We start from the raw sequence: 23,259 nt of genomic DNA, 5'->3' as shown, positions 1-23,259 counted from the left end.
AATACACGAGATGCTGCAAGGGGAGCATGGGAAGCTCTTCGCACAGAGGTGAAGCGTGCTGGGAGCCAACACCCTTTTTCTACCCCCACCCCGAAAAGAAAAAAAAAAAAAACAGCTTAGAGGATTCACCTTGGATTTGGTCTGTGGGGAGGTTTCTGTCTGGGACAGCTGCATAGGAGGGGGGGCAAGTGGCAGCTTGCCTTGAGTAAGGAGGGTTACAGCAGAACCGTTGACCACACATCACCTCCTTCCCTTCCCAAAATAGGGGCAGGGAAAGGGACATTTCACAGCCTGAGGACAGTCACTAGGCTGAGTCCTCCCAGCAGCATGCAGGAACCTCCTATGCTGACTCCAACATAGATCAGGGCAGGACTTCGCTACAGGGACAGGTTTTTTAAAAAAAACTAAACACTTCAAGTTTTTTTTTTTTTTTAGTGATTTAAGGTCTCTTCCCCCTGCTGCTGCTGCACTGGGTGGTGTTTAGCAACCTACATCCGCTCTAAGGACAAGAAGAACATCGCAAGCGATGGCTGGTCTAACGCAAGGGGAGAGGGAAGCAGCGGGGAATGGGGAAGGAAGGTGGTTGCTGGTTGGAGTCAGTCGTTCAGGGAACGGGCACCACGCGCATGGTGTTGGTGTAGCCCGAGCCGGGGCGCCAGCCCGTCAGTACAATGACCAGGTCGCCGGTCTTGAAGAACCCACGTGCTTTGCCTAGGAGAGGAGAGAGGGAGGTTTCAGAACTCGGGTCCCACCACCATCAGCTTGCCACAGGGGGAACATCACTTGTCACCCACCCACCACCAAGGTGCAGGGGCCAGCCTGTCCCATGGCAGCTGCGGCTCTGAATTAGTATCAAGACCCCATCCTCCTGCTGCCCACCTATCTTGGACCCTTTGCCTCTGCTTTGGGCTCCTCTGTGACACAGAGCTAGAAATTCAACAGCACTGGATTTGGAGAGGAGCTGGAGAAGGCAGTCATCCCGCTCTGGGCTTCTCTTGTCTCTCAGGAGTGATAAGCATCATGGTTTGATTACTTACCACACTAAAACCAACCTGATTTTCTGCTGGAAGCTATTTTAAGGCAGCTGTGACAAACCCACTGCCCCATTTCCCCATCGGATGCGGCTGTGCTTATGCAACTGCAGTCCCCCATTTCCCAATAGGATACCGTTACCACGCAGGCAGCCACTTCCTCTCCCTTTGTCACCAGTCCCCATCAGTAACCCCAAAAGCACCATCTGAAGTGCTCAGGATGCTCAGGACCACCACATCCCACCAGACAGTTCCCCAGTGAGTGTGGAGCAGTATCACTTACCAACATTCATGCCCAGGTTCACGCGGAGGTCGACATCCTCCGCCCACGAGTCATGGGCTGGTTCTTTGCACAGGACAGGGAAGATGCCCCGGTAGAGGTGGGCCTGACGTGCTGTCTGGTCATTACGGGTCACAGCAATGATGGGAGCCCGTGGGCGGTACCGGGACACCAGGTGTGCTGACCTAGAAAGAAACCAGACACAAGGTGAAGCACCACATTACAGGCACAGCTGCCCAAGAGTGAGCTCGAGGAAACTTGTGTACAGCCAGAGGGGCACCTCCACTCACAGCACAAGCAGCAGCAAGGCTTGCCTGTCACCCTGGAGGGCTCTACAAAACCCCTGGAGGGACACAGATGATGACCACAGGAGATGCTGGCAAGACCCAAGCTCACCAACAAGCTTGATGCTCTGCTGAATTCCCAGTTAGGCAACTGGGCAGGGACCACCACCAAAGGCCATCCCTTGGCAACAGTCCCTACTCCAGTCTCGGGGTGAAAACCACCTCGCCTCCAAGTTTAGGAAGTGCCATCTGCGTGTTTTGGCCCCGTAAACAAGCCTTTATTTGTCTCTGTTGCTATGTTAAGGTGGCGAGGTGCCATTTATTCTGGCCTCTGCAAGCAGTCCTTGGCATCTCAATGGGGGTCCCTGCAAGTTCGCTCTGCTTTGAGCAGCTCCCGGTTTATGGGATGGAAAGAACCCATGCCAGCAGTGCTACCCAAAGCTTGCCAAGGAGGAAGCCATTTGCCTCCCAGCCACGTTCACCTGCTGAAGCCAGCAACAGGCCAGTTGCTCCGCACAGAGCTCTGCTCTTGCGCCCAACATCAAGCAAATGCAACTGAGGCCAAAATTTATACCGGGAAGTTGGGCACAGAATCCTTAAAATGCCTTAACATAGCAAGCAGCACACACATAGTGGGGACTATGGCTTCCCCTTCCCTGGACACTGCTTACAGAGGGCATCTGCAAATAAATGGAGATTAAAACTGCCAAGGCCATGACATTTACAGCTCCATGAGGATGCCAGTATCTCCACCAGCTTTTGCAGCCTTGTTCAGCAGAGCCAAGCTCAGCAATACTCAAAACACTGCTGCTTAAAGTAGGCAGTAGCAGTCCGCTCAAAGCGCCCAAACACACGTGCCAGCTCTCAGACAATCCTTCCCATGCTGTCCAAGAAGCCTCCCAGTAGCTCCAGGAGAGCCAGGTACTCAAAGGCTGTAACAGAATCCACAGCTAAAAATATTCAAATATCAGAGTTCAAATATCTTTAAAAAGGTCAAGTGTAAGACTGGAACCTTTTACAAAGAAACATTAGAAGCACGAGGGTATCCAGAAACTCAGTGCTTATAGTCATTCCTCATCTCTGTAGAAAGTGGCTGCTCACATCATTTTAAGCTGTAAATTTGGGTGAAGGATTCACTGACGGTCCAGTTCTTCAGGTAGACCATGCCCAGCACATATAATCACATCTCTGCTGCTGCACTATTTCTTTGGTCCGAATCCAGTGCAAGAAATTCAGATTCTCTTCCAGAAAGCAGTCTGAGACTTACAGTTGCACATGCTTTGAGGGTGGGCAGCCTAGTTCCTCTAGATGGAAAAGCTGATCAGCAAGGGTTCAGCTTCCTCCCCACAACTGGAAGAATGAGCCTCTACTCAGTGGCTGCCACTGTCACTAGACAGAAATCCCAAACTATGTAGTTCCAGCGCATCTGCATTGCTGTCTCTCACCTGCAGCCAAGGCACTGAGCTCACCTGAGTGCAGGCAGCACTTGGCTGCTGGGTGCCTGCCAGATGCCTGCCTACTCAGTGAGATTACTCGCAGGCAGGCATAAGGAAGCCTGTAAGAGGAAATTTCCAACACTTTCAGTTTCCCCAGTTCAGTCTAACAATTCTAGACTAAGCAGTCCCTCTGCACCCCTCGGACTTAGGCAAGCAGGGCTGATCCCTGAAAGGTTCAGCAAGAGACCTATAGTTTGGATGCTACTATGAAAGGCCAAGTCCTCGATTTAAAAAAAAAAAAAAAAAAGATTCTGCATCCACTGAACTTCTGCCTTACTGTTAAATTGAGGATTTCTTGCCAAGAAGTTTGAATTGAAGCTGCAACGCTTATTCTGCCTTGACTCTTCCAGCCAGCACTGCTGGCAGAGATGCCATTCACAACAGCAAGGGGAGGCAGGGCTCCGTGCTGATGCCACGCTGGCAGAGACAGGCTGAGGAACTCTGAGGTTACATATGTGCAGATGTTTGAGATCTCTGCCCATCTCCCGAGGAACCGGCATTGCAGACAGATGGCCTGGGCTCTCAGTCGCTGCCAAAACCCAGGCTTCACTGTTACAGCTCTAGTCTTTCAAAGCCATCTTTTTGTGAGTCTCCTTCCCCCACCCTGTCACGAAGCAGGCTCGACCTGAGGGAACCTGTCACCTCCTACCTTCCAGACTTGGTGAGGACAATAATGGCCCCACTGCAGCACTTGAAGGACGCTTCCACAGCGCCAACAGCAGCGGCCTCCGTGGGATCACAGTTCAGGGAAGTCAGACGACGCAGTTCCTCAAACAACTGCCTGTGAAAGATGGCGGCTTCGGCCTCCCGAGCAATCTATAAGAGCAACACGCGTTCGGGAAGACAACACTCACGTCAGTCGCTCGGGACAGCACAGGGTAAGGTGAGGTGCTCTACCAGCAAGGTGTCACACAAACACCGTCAGCTTTTGACATGAAGAGTTACCAATTAGCAAGCCCAGATTTAGTTGGGCTGCAACACTTGGCCACCCAAACAGCACAGCCATATAGAGGAACCATTCAAATCTCAAGGTTTCTTTTCTGAATTGGTGGCACCTACTGAGTCACCTCGCCCTGCTGAGCCCACACTCAGGTGACATTCATGCCAACTGCCAGGCACTCTCGCTCTGCTCCTGCCTACCTGGAGTCCCTCCCTGCCACAGAGATGAACTCAACTCAGACTGCAGCGGTTATGCAAGGCTGATACTGTAGCAGCAAGCTGCTTGCTAAATATTTGCAGTGTTAGAACAGAGAGTGGTTTTACTCATTGAAACAACCGGCACCAAGCCTCCTCTCTGAGCCCTACCTGCCAGACTCGGTCAGAACTATCAGGGCTGGAGCTAAGCATTTAAAAGAAGCCTCCACTGCGCCTACTGCCATGGCATCAGCAGGGTCCCTGTTGTTAACATTGAGGCGGAAAATTTCTTCAAACAGCTGACGATGAAACATTGCAGCCTCAGCCTCACGAGCGATCTGCGGACCCGAGTAAGAGGGAAGGAAGAAAAAAAAGAGGAAAGAAAAGAAGGAAAGATATACCAGAGTAACATGAGATCACATTAATTTGCTTAATTGTCATAGTAATGCATGCAATAGGATATTAAAGGTCAGGCTGTGAAACTTTTTTTGGCTCTCAGGTTGTGAGTCTGCTGAATGCACCACAGTCTAACATGCCACAGTCACGCCAGCTGGTCCACCACACTGTTTAACTGGCAGGCCCTGGTCATTGGGCAGGCATTTCAAAGGTGGCATTCTTGCTATATTTTGGAGTCCTTTCAGAGCAGGCAAATGCAGATTGCTCCTCAAGGACCAGAGCAAGCCAGCTCAGAGACAGACCACGCTTTGTTGCAGCTGCTTATTACTTTCTTGAGAGACTCATGCTATCTACCAGCCTGCTGATGGTCCTGCCTGCAATTCCTCAAGAGGAAATCTCTGTAGCTCCATGTCCCCCTTCATACTCTCCCAACACCGAACAGCACTGCTGGAATAGTCTTCATGGAGCCACCATGCAAGCAATGCACTTTCAACATCACCCCTGAAGTTGGGAGACTGTCTCTCTCAGCTTCATTAGATTTAGTTTAACCTGAGAGCCAATAAAGTTTCACACCTCCAAGTGCTATACCAACTTCCCTTTTGGTAATAGAGAAATAAATAGGAACAAGTCTTCCTTATAGGGTTGTCACAAAATGTATGTTGGGGTGTTTGTAGAGTGCCAGACTTGTACAAGTGAGAGGTACAGAGGCACAACTAAGGGCTTTCTGTTCAGGCTAAGCATTTGCAACAAGTTCAGTAATCTATTCATCCCAGTATGCTGGATATCACTCACACTTAAAGACTATTCTCATTTCAGAAGGCTGCACTAACCTCTGACAACCCAATAAAGAAGGCTTGCAGAGACTAGAAAAGCATGCAAAGGTTGATCACCTTTTCAAGGACAATTTCATCCAGTTACTCCAGAAAGTGAGCAGCTGCTACACAAAGCATGATGAGTTGATGTTTAAGCAGAAACTGAAGCGCCATTGTAGTGAAAGCTTTGTAGTTAGACCCCTTCCAAATAAGAATTTTGCTACTCTAGTATTAATGAATTATTTTATGTGATGCTAGGAATAATCCCTCTTCCACACATATGAGTTTAAGCCAAAGTAGTTAAGTATCTTATGTCTAAAAATAACAGGACAAGCCCACTCCCAGAAGGAGGAAACAGCCTGTCCAATATTTGGAAAATTGCTACTAAACTGAAGGCACATGGCATTTTTGTCACAGAGATGCTAGCTACTAAAGGGCAAGCTCATTTCTACAAGGCTAGCTGAAAAGGGATTGCTAAGCAAAACCACTGCAGAGTCCCAGCAAAGCTGGACAGACAGGTCGGGGACAGACAGGTCGGGGACAGACAGGTCGGGGACAGACAGGTCGGGGACAGACAGGTCGGGGACAGACAGGTCGGGGACAGACAGGTCGGGGACAGACAGGTCGGGGACAGACAGGTCGGGGACAGACAGGTCGGGGACAGACAGGTCGGGGACAGACAGGTCGGGGACAGACAGGTCAAGTCTTTTAGAGAGCTGCAAGGATGCTACATAGCACAGACCCTGATCGTTCTCAGCATCGCAGCCCATGTTCACTCTCTGCACCTCACTACAGATGGGAGCTCTACTTGGAATGCTCCTGTAGCAGCAACAAATACAAATAAATACATAAACCCCAACTGATAACCGTTTCAGTCCAGGAAATGCATACAGGAGCTGCTCTTTACCAAAGGTAAGACCTCTCCCTGTTATGACCCCTTGGCCATTTCAGATGGAAATATTCATCTGCTCTGGCCATGCTGCAGATTTTCAGACCATGGTTATTCAGGGCACTATTGCCGGGCAGGGCTTCTCTCAACTAACATCAAGTGAATTAGCTCAGATGAAAAGATCCTGACTGTAGGGGTACGTGCTCCTACCATCAGAGAGTTGGCACCTTGCTGTCCGTGACGTTACATTAAATGAAGTGAATCTGTTATTTGCTCCTCTGCACAGAGGGTTAAAACCTTCAGTATTTCCACAGGGGCCTGGCAGAGTGAACACCACTATTCCTAGGTCTGCAGGAAGAGGGAAGCACATGCAACAGATCCTGAGCTCAGGCTACAGGTACAGTACCACCTGCCCCAGTCCAAGTGTTAATGCCAGAATGGAAACCCAGATGTAAGGTTTGCTACAGCAAGTTTCCACCTCTTGGTAGAAAGTCAACTCTCATGATTTAGGGGGTGAAAAACTGAGGAAGAACCTTTTAGGTGCACTGTTACTGTTCAGCTTGTAAACCACTAGTCACTGCCCAGTAATCATCAAGTCGTATTTTACATTTGGCATGTGCGAAAAACACCACTCCATATTGACCAGATAAAGGTAAAAGATCTTTACATAATGCACTGCAAACAAACACTAGCTGAGTTGATTAATCTATATAACCTGAATTCCAAATAAAACCGGTGAGAGTTGTAACTGGTGAGAGTTATCACTGCTGTGATTCACAGCACTGGTAACTGAGGAGAAGTAATAGTTGTAGATATGTGACATCAGGCTTTTTATCAGCTGAAATGTGAGCTGGGTGAATGCAAAGCAGAGCAGAGGTTTCTGGCAGTTCAGGCATGTAAAAATATGGTGCTGTCAGTACTCATGCAACAAACACCCCCAACACCAAGCACACCAGGTGCTGAATGCAACAGTGCTGTAAATCAGACTCAGAAGGCTCCCCCACTCCCCCAAGGAAGAGTCAGACGATACCTTTCATTATCTAGAGATAGCTTAAGCAGCTCCTTGACCTTGGAGAAGCTTAAGGCATTTAATATACCAAAACAGGGCATTTGGAGAAATTCATACCAAGGTAGCAGCAAACACCGCTTTATCCTGGCCTAAACAAAAATTAATAAGAGAAATCTGAAGTTTTACACTTCAGAGCACTGCAGAGCAGTTCTCAGCTCTGCCCGCAATAGTTTGGAGCACACAGTGAAATTTCAGGCCCTCAGGACCATGCTAGGTAAAGAAACACCCACAGCGGGAGTGTGAATAAAGAAATCACTGCTTTGGACTGCTAGGTGCTGCCACCTAGCACCAGGCACATTTAGATCTTCAGGTGCCTGGCTCAGATGGAAGATGCAGGGCAAGAGAGGACTGCTACTTTTACCTGCAGGACAGGCCCCCCAGCAAAGTGAAGGCAGTACTCACAGCGTGCTGCATGCGCACAGCCTCGAGTGGGTAGTCTCCCTTGGCAGTCTCTCCAGAGAGCATGATGCAGTCTGCTCCGTCCAGGACGGCATTAGCAACATCGCTGCCCTCAGCACGGGTCGGGCGAGGTTTCTTGATCATGCTTTCCAGCATCTGGAAGAGAACAAATCCAAAGAAATCAAGACACTGCAGAAGGAACCAGCTGCTTTTTCACTAGTGCACTTCAATATACTTTTTAGATAGGGCAGAAGACAGGATGCAGCCTAAGGACTCTGGAAGAAGAGCTCTCCCATGGGTACAGGGGAGAAAGGTCCCTAGCCAGCTTTGAATTAAAGCATCTACCAGTGAGAAAAACCATTTCATTTTTGTACCCATTCTACATTTACTCCTTTTCCAGGGAGATTTCACCCACACAACATCAGAGACACAGTACTCTGACTTTCCAACTTAACTTTTCTGCACAGGGCTTGGTCCAAGGAACTCTGAGCTCTTTAGAGCAGAGTATTGCATTAGATATCTTTACAGAAAGCTCAAATCCAGACACAGGTTGCCAAATTAGCATTTAGGAGTTTGGTTTTTTTCATCTAGAACTAGGTAAACAGCAAGGTCTGCACCAACTAGCATCACCTCCATCCACACAAGATTTCAAATTCTTTTCACAGCATGGTATGTACAGGCTAGTAAACTCAGAACAGCTAACATGACCAGCCTCCTAAGCACCTACTCTGAAGACAGCAGAAAACAGGACAGCTTTCCATGAGGTTAGCTCTTCCTACCCCCTTCTCCCAGAAGCTAGTATAACTCCACACACCAAAGCCTGGCCAGCTCTCCTATCTTCCTCAGGTGCTCAGCTTTCTCCCAGCTGCAGCTCACCACTGGGCAAACATCACTCATTTCCTCATGAAACACCACCAGAGGCAGCATTTCTGTTATATTTCAGTAGCAATACAGGAAGGAGGAGCATATGCCACTGTAAATCCAGAACCTTGTCTGATGACTACTGTCTAGAGACAGTTTTCACTTCCACAGCCTGTGCAGAGCAAGCACAGCCAGGAAACCAGTCCTCCCAGTGCCCGAGGACTATCCGCATATGATCCCTACTGGAACCAGTGAAGCCGAGCATCAGCTCTCCCTCCCTCACTAGCAGCTCCCAGAACAGTAAGGAGATGGATCTTTTACTCAGTTCCTTCTGATGCTGCAGTGTGGGCACATCTTGTAAGATACCTAGGAACCTTAGCAAGTCTTCTGTTAAGACACAGATGTGCTGCTACAAGATGTCAAGGCAAAGCATAAGTGATTTTTTCCCAGAATTTCTTTAGTCAGCCCAAAAGGCTCATACTGCATGAAGTTTTGAAGGGCAAAACCTTGTCCTGGTTTCATCTGGGATAGAGTTAATTTCCCTCCTAGTAGCTGGCATAGCGCTGTGTTTCGGATTTAGTATGAGAATAATGTTGGTAACACACTGATGGTTTAGTTGTTGCTAAGTAGTGCTTACACTAAATCAAGGATGTTTTTACCTTCCCATGCTCTGCCAGGTGCACAAGAAGCTGGGAGGGGGCACAACCAAGACAGCTGACCCAAACTGGCCAAAGTGCTATTCCCTACCATATGATGCCATGCTCAGTATATAAACTGGGGAGCAGGGGGCGGAGAACCACTACTTGGGAACTTGCTGGGTATTGGTTGGGAGGTGGTGATCAACTACATTGTGCATCACTTACTTTGTATAATTTTTTTATTATTATTATTTTCCCTTCCTTTTCTGTCCTATTAAACTGTCTTTATCTCAACCCTCGAATTTTACTTTTTTTTTCTTTTCTTTCTCGATTCCAACTGGGGATGGGGGGACTGAGTGAACGGCTGTGCAGTGTTCAGCTGCCTGCTGGGTTAAACCACAACAGACCTTGAGCAGCCACACAAGAGGTCCTGTAACCTTACTGGGGAAGATCCCAAGCACATCTTTAAGAAGTGCCTCAAGATAAGCTATTCAGCTGTAAGCAAAACCTCTTTGCTCTTGGCATCTCACTCACTAGCAAAAACCACCAAGCCATGACAGCTACTGACATTCACACCCTGCCAGACTCTGGCAGTTACAAGCTAGCGTTGTGTTTCGAGTACCTGAGTGGCACAGATGATGGGTTTGCCAGCCCTATTGCAGCGCCCAATCATCATCTTCTGGGCAAGGAAGACTTTTTCAGCAGGGATCTCGATTCCCAAGTCGCCACGGGCCACCATAATGCCGTCGCTGGCCTCCATGATCTCATCAAACCTGGGAGTAAGAGAAGAGGTTTGTTACCCCATTTGTTCTGCAAAGCACCTTCCCTTCTGTTCTGTCCTTCCCTTCTGAAAGGGAGCATCGCTCTGGAGCACGATATGCAGCTATGCTGTCTGCACACGGGCTTTCCACATGCCATTTTGGTATCCTGTAGTGCCAAGGTAGGAGGAAGAAAAACAAGACCAAGTCATAGCATATATAAAGTGCTATGTAAAGCTTTCTAGAGCTATACAAACACAGATCGATGGAAGTGCGAGTTATCTGAGATATTTTAGTCTGACAGTTTGTCACAGACTTGGTGATTCCCATGCATTAGCTCACCGATTTGCATCCAGAACAGCAAGTTTGCTCAACTTTCAACTCACACTCGCTACTAAAAATATCACAGATTTTTCAGGGATGCAGGATATTGTGACACTGTCCCCACAAGCTTAGGGTGTGTGACAGTTACACAACCCACTGTTCATACCGCAGCTACGTTAAGTCCCACGCACACGGCATTAACTGACAGACTGCACTACCACCCCGTTACTCAGGCTAGTAAGTTTGCTGCTGCCTGCAAGCCAGAGACCAGGAGTCCTGACTACAATGCGAAGGGGCTGCGTTCTTCTTTCATACAGGGTGACAAACCTGAATGAAGTGTCACCTGCACAAAGCTCACCTGCGCACACCCTCGTGGTTCTCAATCTTGCTGATGATTTTTATGTTCTTTCCCTTCTCCCCTAGCACCTTCCTGACGGCATGGACATCAGCAGCTTTGCGGATGAAGGAAGCAAACACCATATCCACGTTCTGCTCCACACCAAATTTTAGGTCCTGAATGTCCTTTTCAGAGACCGCAGGAAGGTCAACTGCAGCGCCAGGCAGGTTCACTCCCTTTTTGCTGCCAAGCATGCCGCCATTCTCGATCTCTGTCATGACATAGTCCTTGCCTGAAACAGATGTGTTCCCACAGTCAGTGTTTACCAGAAAGCTCCCCACTGCCAGCTCCCACATCACCTCCCTGCCTGAAACAGCAGTGCCAACAACAACCACATGTGATAAAAACACATCACTGCTCTCTTCAGTAGATTTATATAACACACAAGCTTGCAATTTACCCACGGGAGCGCAACAGACCAGTTTAAAACCACTTCTACAGTGTTCTTGGAGAAGAAGCCATTTGTTTCCTGCAGGAGGTTGGGACTGCCTCCCCCCAGAAAAGCCACCAGGTTGCATTTCTGCACACAGGAGCCCTGGAATACCAAACCGAGCACCCCAAAAGCCTCACCTCCATCTCCCTGCACACTCTGGGAGTAGAGGCAATACCTTGAGGCTAGAACAGTTTAGGCAGCACTATAAAGCAAGTATTGTGGAACTAACCTTGCCCCTCATTACCAGTTGAAGCTAGTTCTGTCTCTAACCATAAAACTCGGGGTTTATGCTGTAAAACCAGTTAAATCCCACATTAAAAGCATGAATTATCCTGGCTAAAGTATGAATTAGCTAAACAGGCTTTGATCATGAGCACTGGTATATCCCTACCACACATTCACCTTTGAAGAGGTGCTTTAGACTACAGTCTAGTGAAACCCAGCTGAAGTTAGTTTTTGGAAACTTGCTAGTTGAAGTAGAGAGTTTTGCTCAAAGGCTCGCTATAGCATTAAGAACCACGTACTCCTTTCTTTAATACACAACTGCAAACTAAAAAACAGTTACTGGAGGGAAAGCACAAATATGTCCTGAGAAAAAAAAAAAAAAAAAAAACAGGCATAGCCAAACAGTTGCTACAGACCTTTCTCCTTAACCAGCAAGGAAATCAGACCATCATCCACATAGATTTTGCTGCCAACTTCTACAACCTTGGTGAGATTCTTGTAGTCCACCCACAGCATGTTCTCATCACATTTCTCCATGAAGGCATCATCCAGGGTCACTTTGAGTGGTGCACCCTTCTTCAGCTCCACTTCTGCTGTGCCACTCTGCATGTCAAAACATGCATTTCAGCAAAACCAGTAAAAACCAGCACACAACCACCTCCCAGCCTGCAGCAGCTCATCAGAACTTTTGGTAGTTGGTTCGTTATCTCATTTCCTAGGGACATTTTTTGTTTGGAAAAGGCCACAGGCATAACATGATATCTAGTCTCACGCACTGAAAAAAGTGTGAGGAAAAAAAAAGTGCAACTTACTCCCTTAATGAGTCCAGTCCGAATTTCAGGTCCCTTGGTATCCAGTGCAATAGCCACAGGTCTGTAGGTGATGGGATCAGAGGCAAAGCTCTCTGTAGCTTCTCGCACATTCTTGATTGTGCCCTCATGATACTGGCAAGGAAAGAGAGATGGAAATGTTCAGGCCATCTCTACTCCAACGCTTATGAAAAAGATCACTATGCACCCCAAATGCTGCCCAAGCTGACAGCTCTGCTCTCACATTATGCTCAATTTTAGTTCTAGCTTGAGAATTTAATTCAGACTGAGCTTCCAGAAAAGCAGAGTGTGAGGATACAAAGGCCTTCCCCACATCAAAGTGGAGCCTGGCAGTTATCTGGCTGTGCCTTTGGTGCCCCCAGTTCTAATCCCAGAAGGACAACTCAAGGAGACAGCCCAGACAGACACTCAGCTGAAGCAATTTTCCATCAGGACATACACTTGCCATTTAAAGATGGCCCATCAACCAACAGGCCTTTAGGAAGAATGTTCCTGAAAGCTTTGCTGAACACCTACCTATTCAACATGGAAAAACATTGGCAGAACTGCATGGAAAGACTCCCCAATGCCAGAAGAATGTCACAGCTGAGCAACTGCCACACATGGCTGTTCTCCTCCTCCCTTCAGAGCACAGAAGGAAGGATGCTATTGTCTGCACTGCCATCTCCCCCACAGACTTCCAGCCTGACCCCTCTTATCAGTCCAACAGGCAAGCAGATAGATAAGCCTTTTTGTAACTCTTTGGCTTAATTTTCCCCTAAAGATAAAGGATTTGCTAAGAGGACGTTATCTATTTAAGTGTTTACATTTTATTTCGAGAGCCAAAGCAATCTCAGCCAGAAGTTCAAGACTTGAGCACCACACACCCGGCTTCCAAACTTTCACACGTGCAAGAGCATTTTGCTAATGCTGCCAGTTTCAGGACAGACAGTTTTGCGGGGAAACTCCCATCCCAACTACCTCAAACAAGCTTCAGATGACCAGCAGATCAGTTTACTTTACTTGTTTAAACAACATTAAGAGATAACTGCAAGTTGTGTAACACTTGACAGACTTTTGCAGATAAGAAATACCCTTTCCTCTCTGTGCCAGACAGACAGCATTTGTCCTGACTCACCTGGAAACACCTGGCTCCCCCCACACCACCCACCTAGACATGAGCCCTGCACATCGACTTCAGTATTGTGGGGAAGATAATCCAGCACCAGAAGGTGGGGCCAGAAAAAGCTGTGCTAAAGTTCACATGCATTCCCTCAGCCAGAGATACACTGCAACTGCTAACTCTTTAGAGCAGGAAAAGTTATTTAGTTTATTAATCAAGCGTGCAAGTTGAGATTGAGAAGGCCCCTACCCTTCCATGCACTGCAGCCTAAATGGATGCAGTACAGCCAACTTGCCTGAACAGTGCTATTATGTTTAGCTGGTCCCAGTCATTTGGGATTTTTCCTTTTTAGTTTTATACTGATGACTAACTGGCTCCTAGGGAGTCTGACTTCCTGAAAAGTTACATACGCAGAGCAGGAATGCAGGCAGAGCTGGAAGTAAAAGCAATTTTTTTTCTCTATAAAAAGGTTGCAGCCAGGTGCTAGAGCACCTCTGTTAAAAGTTGAAGCCCTGTTGAATGCTTTAGGGTGGACACAAGAACTGAAGCACTTGCAACAGATGAAAACTGTTTGGGGCTTCACTGGAAACTAGAGTGTTTTGGAGGGACCAGGAGGGGACTCAAACCTAAACCTGGCTACAGCTGACAGTCAAACTCAACAGGAGATGACAGCAAGACCGGACTCTGCTGTAATCTAACCTATCTGTATGAAATGTGCAATTAGACCTCACCCAAAGCAGAAAGGTACAGTCCCTGTCCTTGACCTCAGCTAGCAAGTACGCAAACCACAGCAGCAGCTCTGCTGGGCAGTAACAGTGAGAAAATTCCCAGTTTCAGCCTGGCCACCAAGTCCCTGATAAGCCGCCCAACCAAAGAGCCACCCAGCTGCAGGATCTGACTACTGAGAGGCAGAGTTATTCCATGCTACCCTGTCTTCAGACAGATTTTGCTAACTGCAGCCTATGCACTGAGACTACCCCAGGGTGTTTAGTCAAGGTCTGACAGTTCTCCACAGTTAAGCATCAGACCTTTTGCTTTTGACAGTGCCCTGTGGCCTTTAAAGGCCACAAGCATGAGAGGCCAAGCTGTTACGCACCGCAAGGCTCATGGTTCAGCTAGTACAGCTGCTACTGGCTACCGTCTGACATTTTGAAAGCTGGAGAGCAGCCAGGGTAAAAAAAAAAAAAAAAAAACTCAGCAGGAAGGCTCAGGGTGGCATTCTAGGCAACCTGGAACGGGATCCTCGGGTCCTCCAGTATCGCCAAGGATCTCATCTATTTATATCAATGAGGGCCTGTCTGCCACAAACAGTGTTGATTCCTTTTTGACCTTATTCTTATAAGCTCACTGCACCACCTCCCAAATACTGTGGTGCTAACGTCATGACTGCCAGGAACACAACTGGAGCAGATGGTTAGCCAAGCAAACCCAGGAGTTCAATTCTTTCAGCTAGGCACAGTAACTACTTCAAATTACTAACAGTTTTCTTTTGAGACAAGGTTATTCATTGATTGCCTGCTTGCAAAACCCTCAGCAATGAAACAAGAAGCAAAACAAGCAATCAACAGTTGCGTACTCCTGTAGAAGTGGACAGCAAAACAGGGACAAGTGTTCTCAGCTTCTGCTATTAACTGAGAAGCAGCAGCTTTGTACAGCAAACAGCAGGATGCGAGGAAGAACTGAAGGATTTCATGGCAAGCAGTTGGCACACAAGTGCCAAATATCAGTTAGCTGGCTCCCTGGTACAGAACCAACTTGAACTGCTTTCAAAACACCTCAAAAGGTGCACTTAAATGTTATCAGCAATTACACAGGTTCAGTATGTACAACCAGTATGCTTTCCCCAAAAGCAGAGTTAAGTTTTGCCTTCCCATACCAAGGCTGCTCTGGACTAAGCTGGATTTCCCTCTTCAATGAGACAGGGTCAGCAGGGAGACACACACACACAGAGCCCAGTCAGGGCCATATCAGCTCAGACCCACCCTTACCTCGTGGGTGCCGTGAGAGAAGTTCAGGCGGGCAACATTCATTCCAGATTTAATCATTTCCTTCAGCTTCTCCACCGAGCGGGAGGCTGGGCCTAGGAGGAAGAAACAGTTTGAATATTAACTTTGTAAAAATAATGAGATAACCCACACACACCAGACTGTTTCATGTGGAAGAGAAAAGGTGTAATGGACACAGATGTGCTCAGCGCTGAAGCAGCTCATCTCTACAGTAGCAAAGATTGTTTTAACTTGCCTTGAGGAGTGCAGCAGAACCTAAGCAGTTCTGATTTCCCTGGCTACTCGATTCACTTCTAGCAATAACACAGCTTAGGCAGACATGGGAAAGTCATGTTCTTTTGACACACAAGTTCAGCCCTGGCAAGGGATGAAAGCTGAAGCCTTTCCACAATTTCCCAAACAAGTTTCACCAACACAGGGACTCCCAGCTGCAATTCTCTCCTGTCCAGGAATTGCCTACCAATGGTGCAAATGATGCCAGTGTTTCTCGCAATGGTTGGTTCCGAGTCAATGTCCAAGCGGCACATGTGCTCCAGGAAGGTGTCTGCCATGGCAGCGTGCAGCTGCTGGGTCTGGATGAAAGCGGTCCCTGCATCATGGTGCTTCGACATTGTTGCTGGAATCCTGTGTCTAGAAGAGAAGGCGGCAGTGCCAGGATTAGGAATCACCCAGACCTCCTCATCAAGCAAAGACACCAACACACCCATGTGATGAATATGGAGATATCAAGAAAGCTGCTACTGGGTCAAACTATCTTTATGTTCCTACTTGAGAGTCTTGGATACAGGCAAGACACACTTCTATTTCCATGTCATCCCCCACATACACCACCCAAAGCTCACCTGCCTTCTATGCAGATGTTCCCTTCATAGCTTCTCTTCATTGCCAGTCTTCCCTTGGAGCTACACAACGCAACAAAATTCAAGCACTTGAGTGCACAGGCAGAAATTCTGCCTCCTCCCTCCCAGCTCTTGAATCCTTTCTCCTACAGGACTCGCGTGTATTTCCCATTGCAACTGGGAACCCGGGCAGCTCAGCGCTAGCTCTTACATGGGCAATCTTCTGCTGAGAAACGCCTCATCATGGCAAAGTCCACCTAAGCTTAAAACCCATCCTTTAAGCCTGTACGAGCAAGTAGACTTGATTAAACACAACACTTCGGCAGAGAACACATAAAAGACTGAAGACTTCTTTAATATGCTCAAGGTCCCTCTTCAAAGTGAAGACACTGTGGGTCTCCCCCATCCCCTGCGCTGCCCCTCGCCCAGGGCAGCAGAAAACCACCACAAGGTTTAAAACTTTTTTTTTTTCCCCAAGGTTTGGATAAAAAAAACCCTCTCTGAACTCAGGCTGCTTGCCTCTACAGGACTAGAGCATCCCCAGAACAGCAGGAACAGCCCGCAATCCCAAGAGGAAGCTGAACTGAAGCTTAACTGTCCACTGGGATGGGAGGACACTCATTTCCCAGCAGCACTGGTACCCCCAGGCATTTCTAATTGTGCAGCTCAGGCCACACCACAATAATTTTGTTCTCAAGCAGCAGTGGCAGCTAAAAGCTGTCTGTTCTCTTCAACCTGCCCAGGCTAGACTGCCCACATTCAAAAAGCCTTCAGGTAAGTGAGTGATGTAAGGTGGTGGCTACTGGCATGGGCAGATCACTAGTTTTGACTGCAAACAGTGGTTTGACTTCAAACTTCATCCCCTGACCATGCAGGGGATATTCAAAGCAGGCTGCTCTTTCAGCCTAAGCTGCCTTCACCTATAAGATATGCCTTTAGCATGGCACTCGTAGAAACATGAGCTCCTACCCAGCTAAAGGCAGGGATAGAGCAGGGGTTTTGTTCTGCCTGCCCCAAGCAGACAGGAAAAAAAAAAAAAAAAAAAATCACAAAATGGTGTTAGCTACACACACCAGCTAGCTCAGTGTATTCAGCTTTGAAACAGAGGCACTAATAAACCCAAAAGCTTTGTCAAAGCTAGCGGGGCTGAGCAGAATGAAGCCATGCCTTTCAGGAACAGGCAGGGAGATCCCCTGCCAGCCTGCCATGTGCCTGCCCGGTGCTGCAGAGGCCCCGTTCATGCCGACGCTCCTCCCACCAGCCACTTCTGCTCTGCAGACCTTCCCCATGTACGTGCAGATCGTGCAGATCCTCTTGCAGGCAGCCCTGACTCACCACTGCCTCGCTCCCATGCGGCATAAAGGAGTCAGGCCAGCGAAAACCATAATTTGTCCTGGCAAAGTCTCCTTTCCCTCAGCCCTGCCAGAAGCTGCTAATTCACCGGAGTCAGTACAAGAAGGTCTGCCCACATAAAAAGCCCAACAAAGTCCCATTATTATAGGAAAACCCACTGGTCAGCCCTGAAACATTGTGTTTTAGCCCTCTAACACTTGCTGCTGCATCCTCCGACACCTGCAGAGCAGTGCCAGCTTCTCCAGATGCCAAAAAAAATAAGCCTTTGCTGGGAAATCACCTCCACACAAACACAGGCAAATGGGTCTGCACAGCTTCTGGGAACAAGAGGAATATAAAACAACGGGATCCCGAGACGGAAACTACATCCACAGCATGACTTCAAAGTTTTTAAAAATAGGCAGGTGAGTTCTCCCTATCTTATGGAAATCCCCCACCCACTCTAGTAATTTGCAATTATAATCTTAAACCCCCTAAAGTCTTTATAAATATATAAAGAGAAAGTTAAGTTCCCAGTCAGAATCCTCTTCACAAGATTTTCCAGCAGTTCCGTGAGGTCAGAAAAATTAATCAGAGACACCATGACCTCATCCAGGGGCAAGAGCAGAAACACAGCAGCCAAAAAGTATTCGAAATACCCATCTGCCCGCAGCACTGTGCCCCCCTACCAGCAAGCTTCACTTTTTAATACTTCCTCCTGCCTCCTACTACCAGGTATTTACAAAGCATCAACTCAATTCTACTGGAAGGACCAGTCTTATAACAGGAATGTCTGGCATTTCCCACCACTCCAGACTTGCTTTTTTTAAAAAATCCAACAGCGGAGCAAGGACTTCAAGGACACCCGAAAACACTGAGCACTCAGTCTGGGCTGAGCGAGGAAGAGGGGGAAAGCAATACCCTACAAAGCCTGAATGTTTCCTGCACTGAATAAATCTGAATTCCTTCTTCAGGGAATAACAATTAAATCCCCGAGTTCATTACTTGGGCTGCCTGTGCTTCAGGCGGGGCTTCCTGAAGATGTCTGGTATCTCCCCAGCTCTTGAATATTCTAGAAAGAGCCGTTTGAGGTCAGGACAACCGGTTTTGCAGTAGCAAGGTGACTAACTCCAGCCAGCTCATCCTGCAGTCTGTCTGAGAGAAACCCCTAGATCCACAGCACCTCCGGATCTGCCCTCAGGGAGAAAGGAGAGGCAGAGCAGCAATCCCCACCCCGGCAATCCCCACCCTGGGCCAAGCCTTTGCTGTTATCGGTGACAAAGGGAAGTGGAAAATGCAGTGGCCTCGCAGCAGGGCCTGTCCCCAGGCAGGACCGGCATTAACATGCCAGACAAAGATGTTTTACTGCCTGTAAAAGTTGCAGACAGGCAGTGGGGAGGCTCAAGGCGGGTGACAATGCAGTTTTTATTGGACAGCCTCACTTCCACAACCTCACTGATGCTGCAGAACAAGGCTGCTCATGCTCTGCGTCCCTGGCCAGAGGCAGAAAGGGTTTCAGTTAGCACTTATATTTGAGAAGGGTAGGGTTATGAAACCGGGCAGGCCTTCAGATTCCCCCCCAAAAAAAGCCTAGAAAAGCATCAGCTTTGTTCATTCCAGAAGCTAAATGCACTCAACAAAAAAATTCAGCTCTGTGGCAAAGCAGGCTTTTAATACAGCCTGTCAACCCCTCTTCCAGAGAGGGAGAGCAATACATTCTTCCCTCTGTGGCTGCTGCAGGAGGTGGCATCGTGCCATTGCGCAAGTACAAGATGGCCACCCCAAAATGCCATCTCTTTTCTGCAACGCTGGATGGGACCCAGAAGCCACCACCTGCTCCTGGTGGGCGTACGCTCTCCCCAGAAGTGAGCTGCAGCTCCGCAACAGAGATGCTTCTCCAGCTTTTCAGCAAATAAGTTATGAGGGCCGGGAAGGTCAGACCAGCCCACATGGTGCTGGGTGACATCAGCAGTTTTCCCTTCATGCGGCTGGATTAGCCATCAGATCCACATATGACTTAGCCAAGACTGCCCTCCCTAGAGGGCAGACATACAGGAGGCTTAACAAAAAAATTCAGCGAGTCAAGGTGACAAGCATCAGATGTTTGGTGACAAGAAAGACTTATCTCGAGGGTATTTGTAATGCAGTTATTTGTAATGCGGGCACACCTACAGACTTAACCTTGCAGCTGTGTTGCTCTGACACAGGACAAAGGACTTTTCAGCCTGGCCCCACACCAGCAGAAACCACCTAGCTGCCTTCAAGGAAACCGTAACAATCTTTTTTGCATGATAAAAGAAAGGTTTTTTTGTGTTTTTTTAAGTGTAAATACAACTCTAGGTGGAAGCATAGATCCCTCTGCTGCATCCCCAGCTCCAGGATGGAGATTTGCTGCGCACCCAGCTGTGGGTGGCAGCGACAAGGTACTGCAGCCCCATTCCCTACGTGCCATCCATCACCGCACGCTGCAGCGGCCCCGGCACCATCTTCCTCCAGGGAGATAAAGGACTAGCACGTGGCCCAGCCAGCCTAAGAAACATTCTGTTTATACTAAATTACCAGCTCGGCATGCAGAAAGGGAATTAACACTGGCGTTGGATCACTACAGCTAATGTCAATAAATGAAGGTCTTTGTAAAATTTACGACTTTGGGCAGCTAAAGAAGTAGGTAGTCAAGAAAAACGCAGGCTGCTCGAGCAACGGGCTCACAGGCAGCGCCGCAGTCTCTGCAAGCTCATTAGCTAGTGAAAGTAAAGTTTCTCAGAAGGGTTTGGCAGGCAAGAGTCCCCGCTTCAAGCACGTGGCTCGCAGCAGAGCTTCCGGCCTGCACAGGACAGGCCTTCCTTAACCTGGCCACGGTTTGGAAGTGACCCGGCATCACCATGAACCATTAGGCCACCAAACTTCAACTGCTCTAAATTAGCCTTAATTCTGCTTTATAAATGGGATGTCGAGTATAAAATTACATGCTTAGGACTGAATTTTTTTTTAATTAAGCACTCCTGGTTGCACAACAAGCCCTCGAGTTTCCCTGGAGGTACCTGGGTAACCAAAAAGCCTCTTTGTCATCCAACTTTTAGGCCAAGGCAAGTCAGGATTAGCAGCAACCCTTCACAGGAGCAGGCAGTAGCCAGAAAGTTAACAAAGCTAACATCACAAAATCCCCCGTGAAACACTGATTTCTGCTAACCTGGGCCTCACCCATAACTGGCTGCCTTATCAGGACAAAGCAGGCTTTTAGATCTTGCCGCCTACTTCTATTAATCCGAGAAGCCAATCGGGAGGTTGCCATTGTCCACCGACAAAAGCACCATTCATGCCCAGCTAGCCCTGCAAAGAGGATTTAAACAGGTTTCAAAGGTTTTCACAGTTCAAGAGACTGTCCGAATCAATTGGAGGTGCTTAGGTAGGCATCATCAGGGCAGAAAATTAGTTCAGAAGGGGCCCTCTCTTCCGAGGAGGTGAGGAATAAAGAGGCTGCAGCATCACTGGTGAGTTTAGTGAGCCGTAGGCTGATTTAAGCTAATGCCCCTCAGAGCACCGCCGCGGCTCTTACGTGAGTGCAGGCGGGGGGGGGAAGCTAAGGAGGGGCCGGCAAAGCGCTTCGCTCCGTCTGCATCTGACTCAGCCTCCCAGAAGACTCCGGTCCAGCCCCAGCCATCAGGAAACCGGCCGAGATGTTGCAATCCGGGCCCCGCGCTCCATTTTACCGCACCGCTGCGGGGCACGCGCTTCCCCCCCCCCGCCTCCCCAGTACCTCGCCTCAAGGACCGACACCCCCGGCCCCCTCAGCCGCCTCCTGAGGGAGACCCTCGCCCGACGGCGGGAACGGGGATGATGGCGGCTGCGGGTGCCGCTCCTCCCTCGCCGCCGCCGCCGCCCGCTGGCCCTCAGGCCGCCGTTACCTGCCGCCGCCTGACCTCGCCCCGCGCCCGTTCTCTCCGAGAGCCGCCGCTCCTCTGCAGACCGCCCAGCCGCCCCGCCAAGGTGATCCCGGCCGGCCGCAGCACCGCCTCCCTGCCCCCCCGCGGATCCCTCCGCCGCCCGCCCCGCGAGGGGGAGGAGGCGGGGCGCGGGGACTCCTTTAGCCGGCGGATGCACAAGACGCGGAGGAAAGCGCTGTAACGCCGCACGCGCCCGACCGGCCAATGAGGTGGCGGCGCACCCGCCGCGCACGCAGCCGGAGAGTGGCCACCGCCTTAAAGGGGCCGCGCCCCGCCCCGCCGCTCTTAAAGGAGCCGCGTCTCGTCCAGCTGCTCTTAAAGGCGCCGCGCTCCCCACACCTCACACCACCCCCAGCCGCTCCGGGGCGCTGGTGGGCCCCAAGGGCTGGGGTCGGGGCCTCTTTGGGGCAGGCAGCGGTGCTGGGTGTTTCAGGGTGATGCTGGAGGGTCCTGAGCCTCTAATTGACCCCCCGGCAACGCTGGGGACATTGGGGACCCAATGTGGATGCTCTGCACTGGGACCATGGGGACACCGTGCTGGGGACACTGTGCTGAGACCATGGGGACACCAGGCTGGAGATGTTGGGGACCCTGGGCTGGGGACCTTGCAGTGGGGACATTGTGGATTTCATGCTGGGGACACTGGAGACGCCATGCTGGGACTATGGGGACACCGTGCCGGCCATGCAGGGACCCAGCGTGGCCACCTTATGCCATGGCCATGGGGACTCTATACTGGGGACATGGGGAACCCTGTGCTGGGGACTGCGGGGACCCTGTGATGGGGATCCATGGTTACCCTGGGCTGGGGAAACTGGGGACCCCATGCTGGAGACGTTGGGGGCCATGTCCTAGGACGGTGGGGACCTTTTCTGGGGACACTGGGGACCCATCAGGGCAGCTCTGCGCTGGGACCATGGTGACCCTGTGCTGGGGACGCCGGGGACCCTGTACCAGGGACACTGGGGACCCTGTCCTGGGCGGTGGGGACACTGTGCCAGCCATGTGGGGACCCAACAGGGCCACCCCATGGGGGACCCTGGGCTGGCAGCTGTGGGGACCCCAAGTCGGGGCCATGGGGACCATGGGGACCCTGTGCTGGGGACACTGGGGATCCCCGCCAGCCCCGTGGATCTGATCATGGCTGCCCCGATCCCGGGGGCCCCGCTGCCCTGCCAGGGGTACTGACGGGTACCGGGGGTGTTGGGGTCCCCACGGGTGACGTCAGCGGCGGCGTTGCCGGGTGACGGCGGTGGCGCCCGGGCCCGCGGTGGGGCCTGACGTCAAGGCCCGATGGCCGCCCGCCCGCCCGGCAGCATGGAGGCGGTGGCAGGCCCGGCCGGGCGCCGCTGAGATGGTGAGGGGGGTTCCGCCGGCCGGGGGGCCCCGGGGGGCCGGGGACACCCCCCACACGGCCCGGCGCGGGGAGCAGGCCCCAGGGCCGGGGGCCCGGGGAGGGCGGCGGGACGGGGCCTGCTTGGGCAGTGGGTGGGAGGGGGGCCAGGCCCCGGCGTCGCCGTGTGTCCCGGCACGGGAGGGGGACAGGGCTGGCGGGGGTGGGCCCCCTCCCCATCGGCCGGGGCCCCCCCCGGCGGCTCCGTGCGCGGTCGCCACCCGCTGTCCCCATCCTGCTGCTCCCCACCCGCTGCCACCATCCTGCTCCTCCCAACCTGCTCCCCCCCTAATCTGCTCCCCCTATCCTGCTCCCCGCATCCCATTCTCCCCATGCTGCTGCGTCCCAATCTGCTGCCCCCCATCCTGCTCCCCCCAACCCCTCCCC

General features: G+C 50.4%; 1 protein-coding gene across 2 annotated transcripts; it reads right to left on the bottom strand.

Annotated features, from left to right (window-relative positions):
* Window positions 1-454: 454 nt before the first annotated feature.
* Window positions 455-21,473, bottom strand: PKM (pyruvate kinase M1/2). 2 transcript variants are annotated; one of them, XM_075713644.1, is made up of 11 exons: window positions 21,441-21,473; window positions 15,825-15,994; window positions 15,347-15,438; window positions 12,239-12,370; window positions 11,843-12,029; window positions 10,730-11,000; window positions 9,912-10,062; window positions 7,794-7,946; window positions 3,741-3,907; window positions 1,315-1,496; window positions 455-711 (listed from the first exon to the last, which is right to left on the bottom strand). In XM_075713644.1, exons 2-11 carry the CDS (start codon window positions 15,973-15,975, stop codon window positions 605-607), a joined length of 1,593 nt encoding a protein of 530 aa, XP_075569759.1. In that variant the 5' UTR covers window positions 15,976-15,994; window positions 21,441-21,473; the 3' UTR covers window positions 455-604. The 2 variants fall into 2 exon arrangements, with proteins under 2 accessions (XP_075569759.1, XP_009491553.2); XM_009493278.2 differs by lacking the exons at window positions 3,741-3,907; window positions 21,441-21,473 and adding an exon at window positions 4,397-4,563.
* Window positions 21,474-23,259: the final 1,786 nt, after the last annotated feature.

Source organism: Pelecanus crispus, chromosome 7 (assembly GCF_030463565.1).
Source record: "Pelecanus crispus isolate bPelCri1 chromosome 7, bPelCri1.pri, whole genome shotgun sequence".
Classification (NCBI taxonomy): domain Eukaryota; kingdom Metazoa; phylum Chordata; class Aves; order Pelecaniformes; family Pelecanidae; genus Pelecanus; species Pelecanus crispus.
Note: the sequence above shows the minus strand (reverse complement) of the source record. Positions and strands in the feature narration are given on the sequence as shown.

What these genes read in the sequence shown, in the direction of transcription:
- PKM (XM_075713644.1), bottom strand. Translation starts at nt 15,975, where the DNA reads ATGTCGAAGCACCATGATGCAGGGACCGCTTTCATCCAGACCCAGCAG. An exon ending in CTTGCTGGTTAAGGAGAAAG is followed by an intron (nt 11,001 to 11,842) that starts GTCTGTAGCAAC and finishes CATCTGTTTCAG; the next exon opens with GCAAGGACTATGTCATGACA. An exon ending in CCATCATCTGTGCCACTCAG is followed by an intron (nt 7,947 to 9,911) that starts GTACTCGAAACA and finishes GTTCTCTTCCAG; the next exon opens with ATGCTGGAAAGCATGATCAA.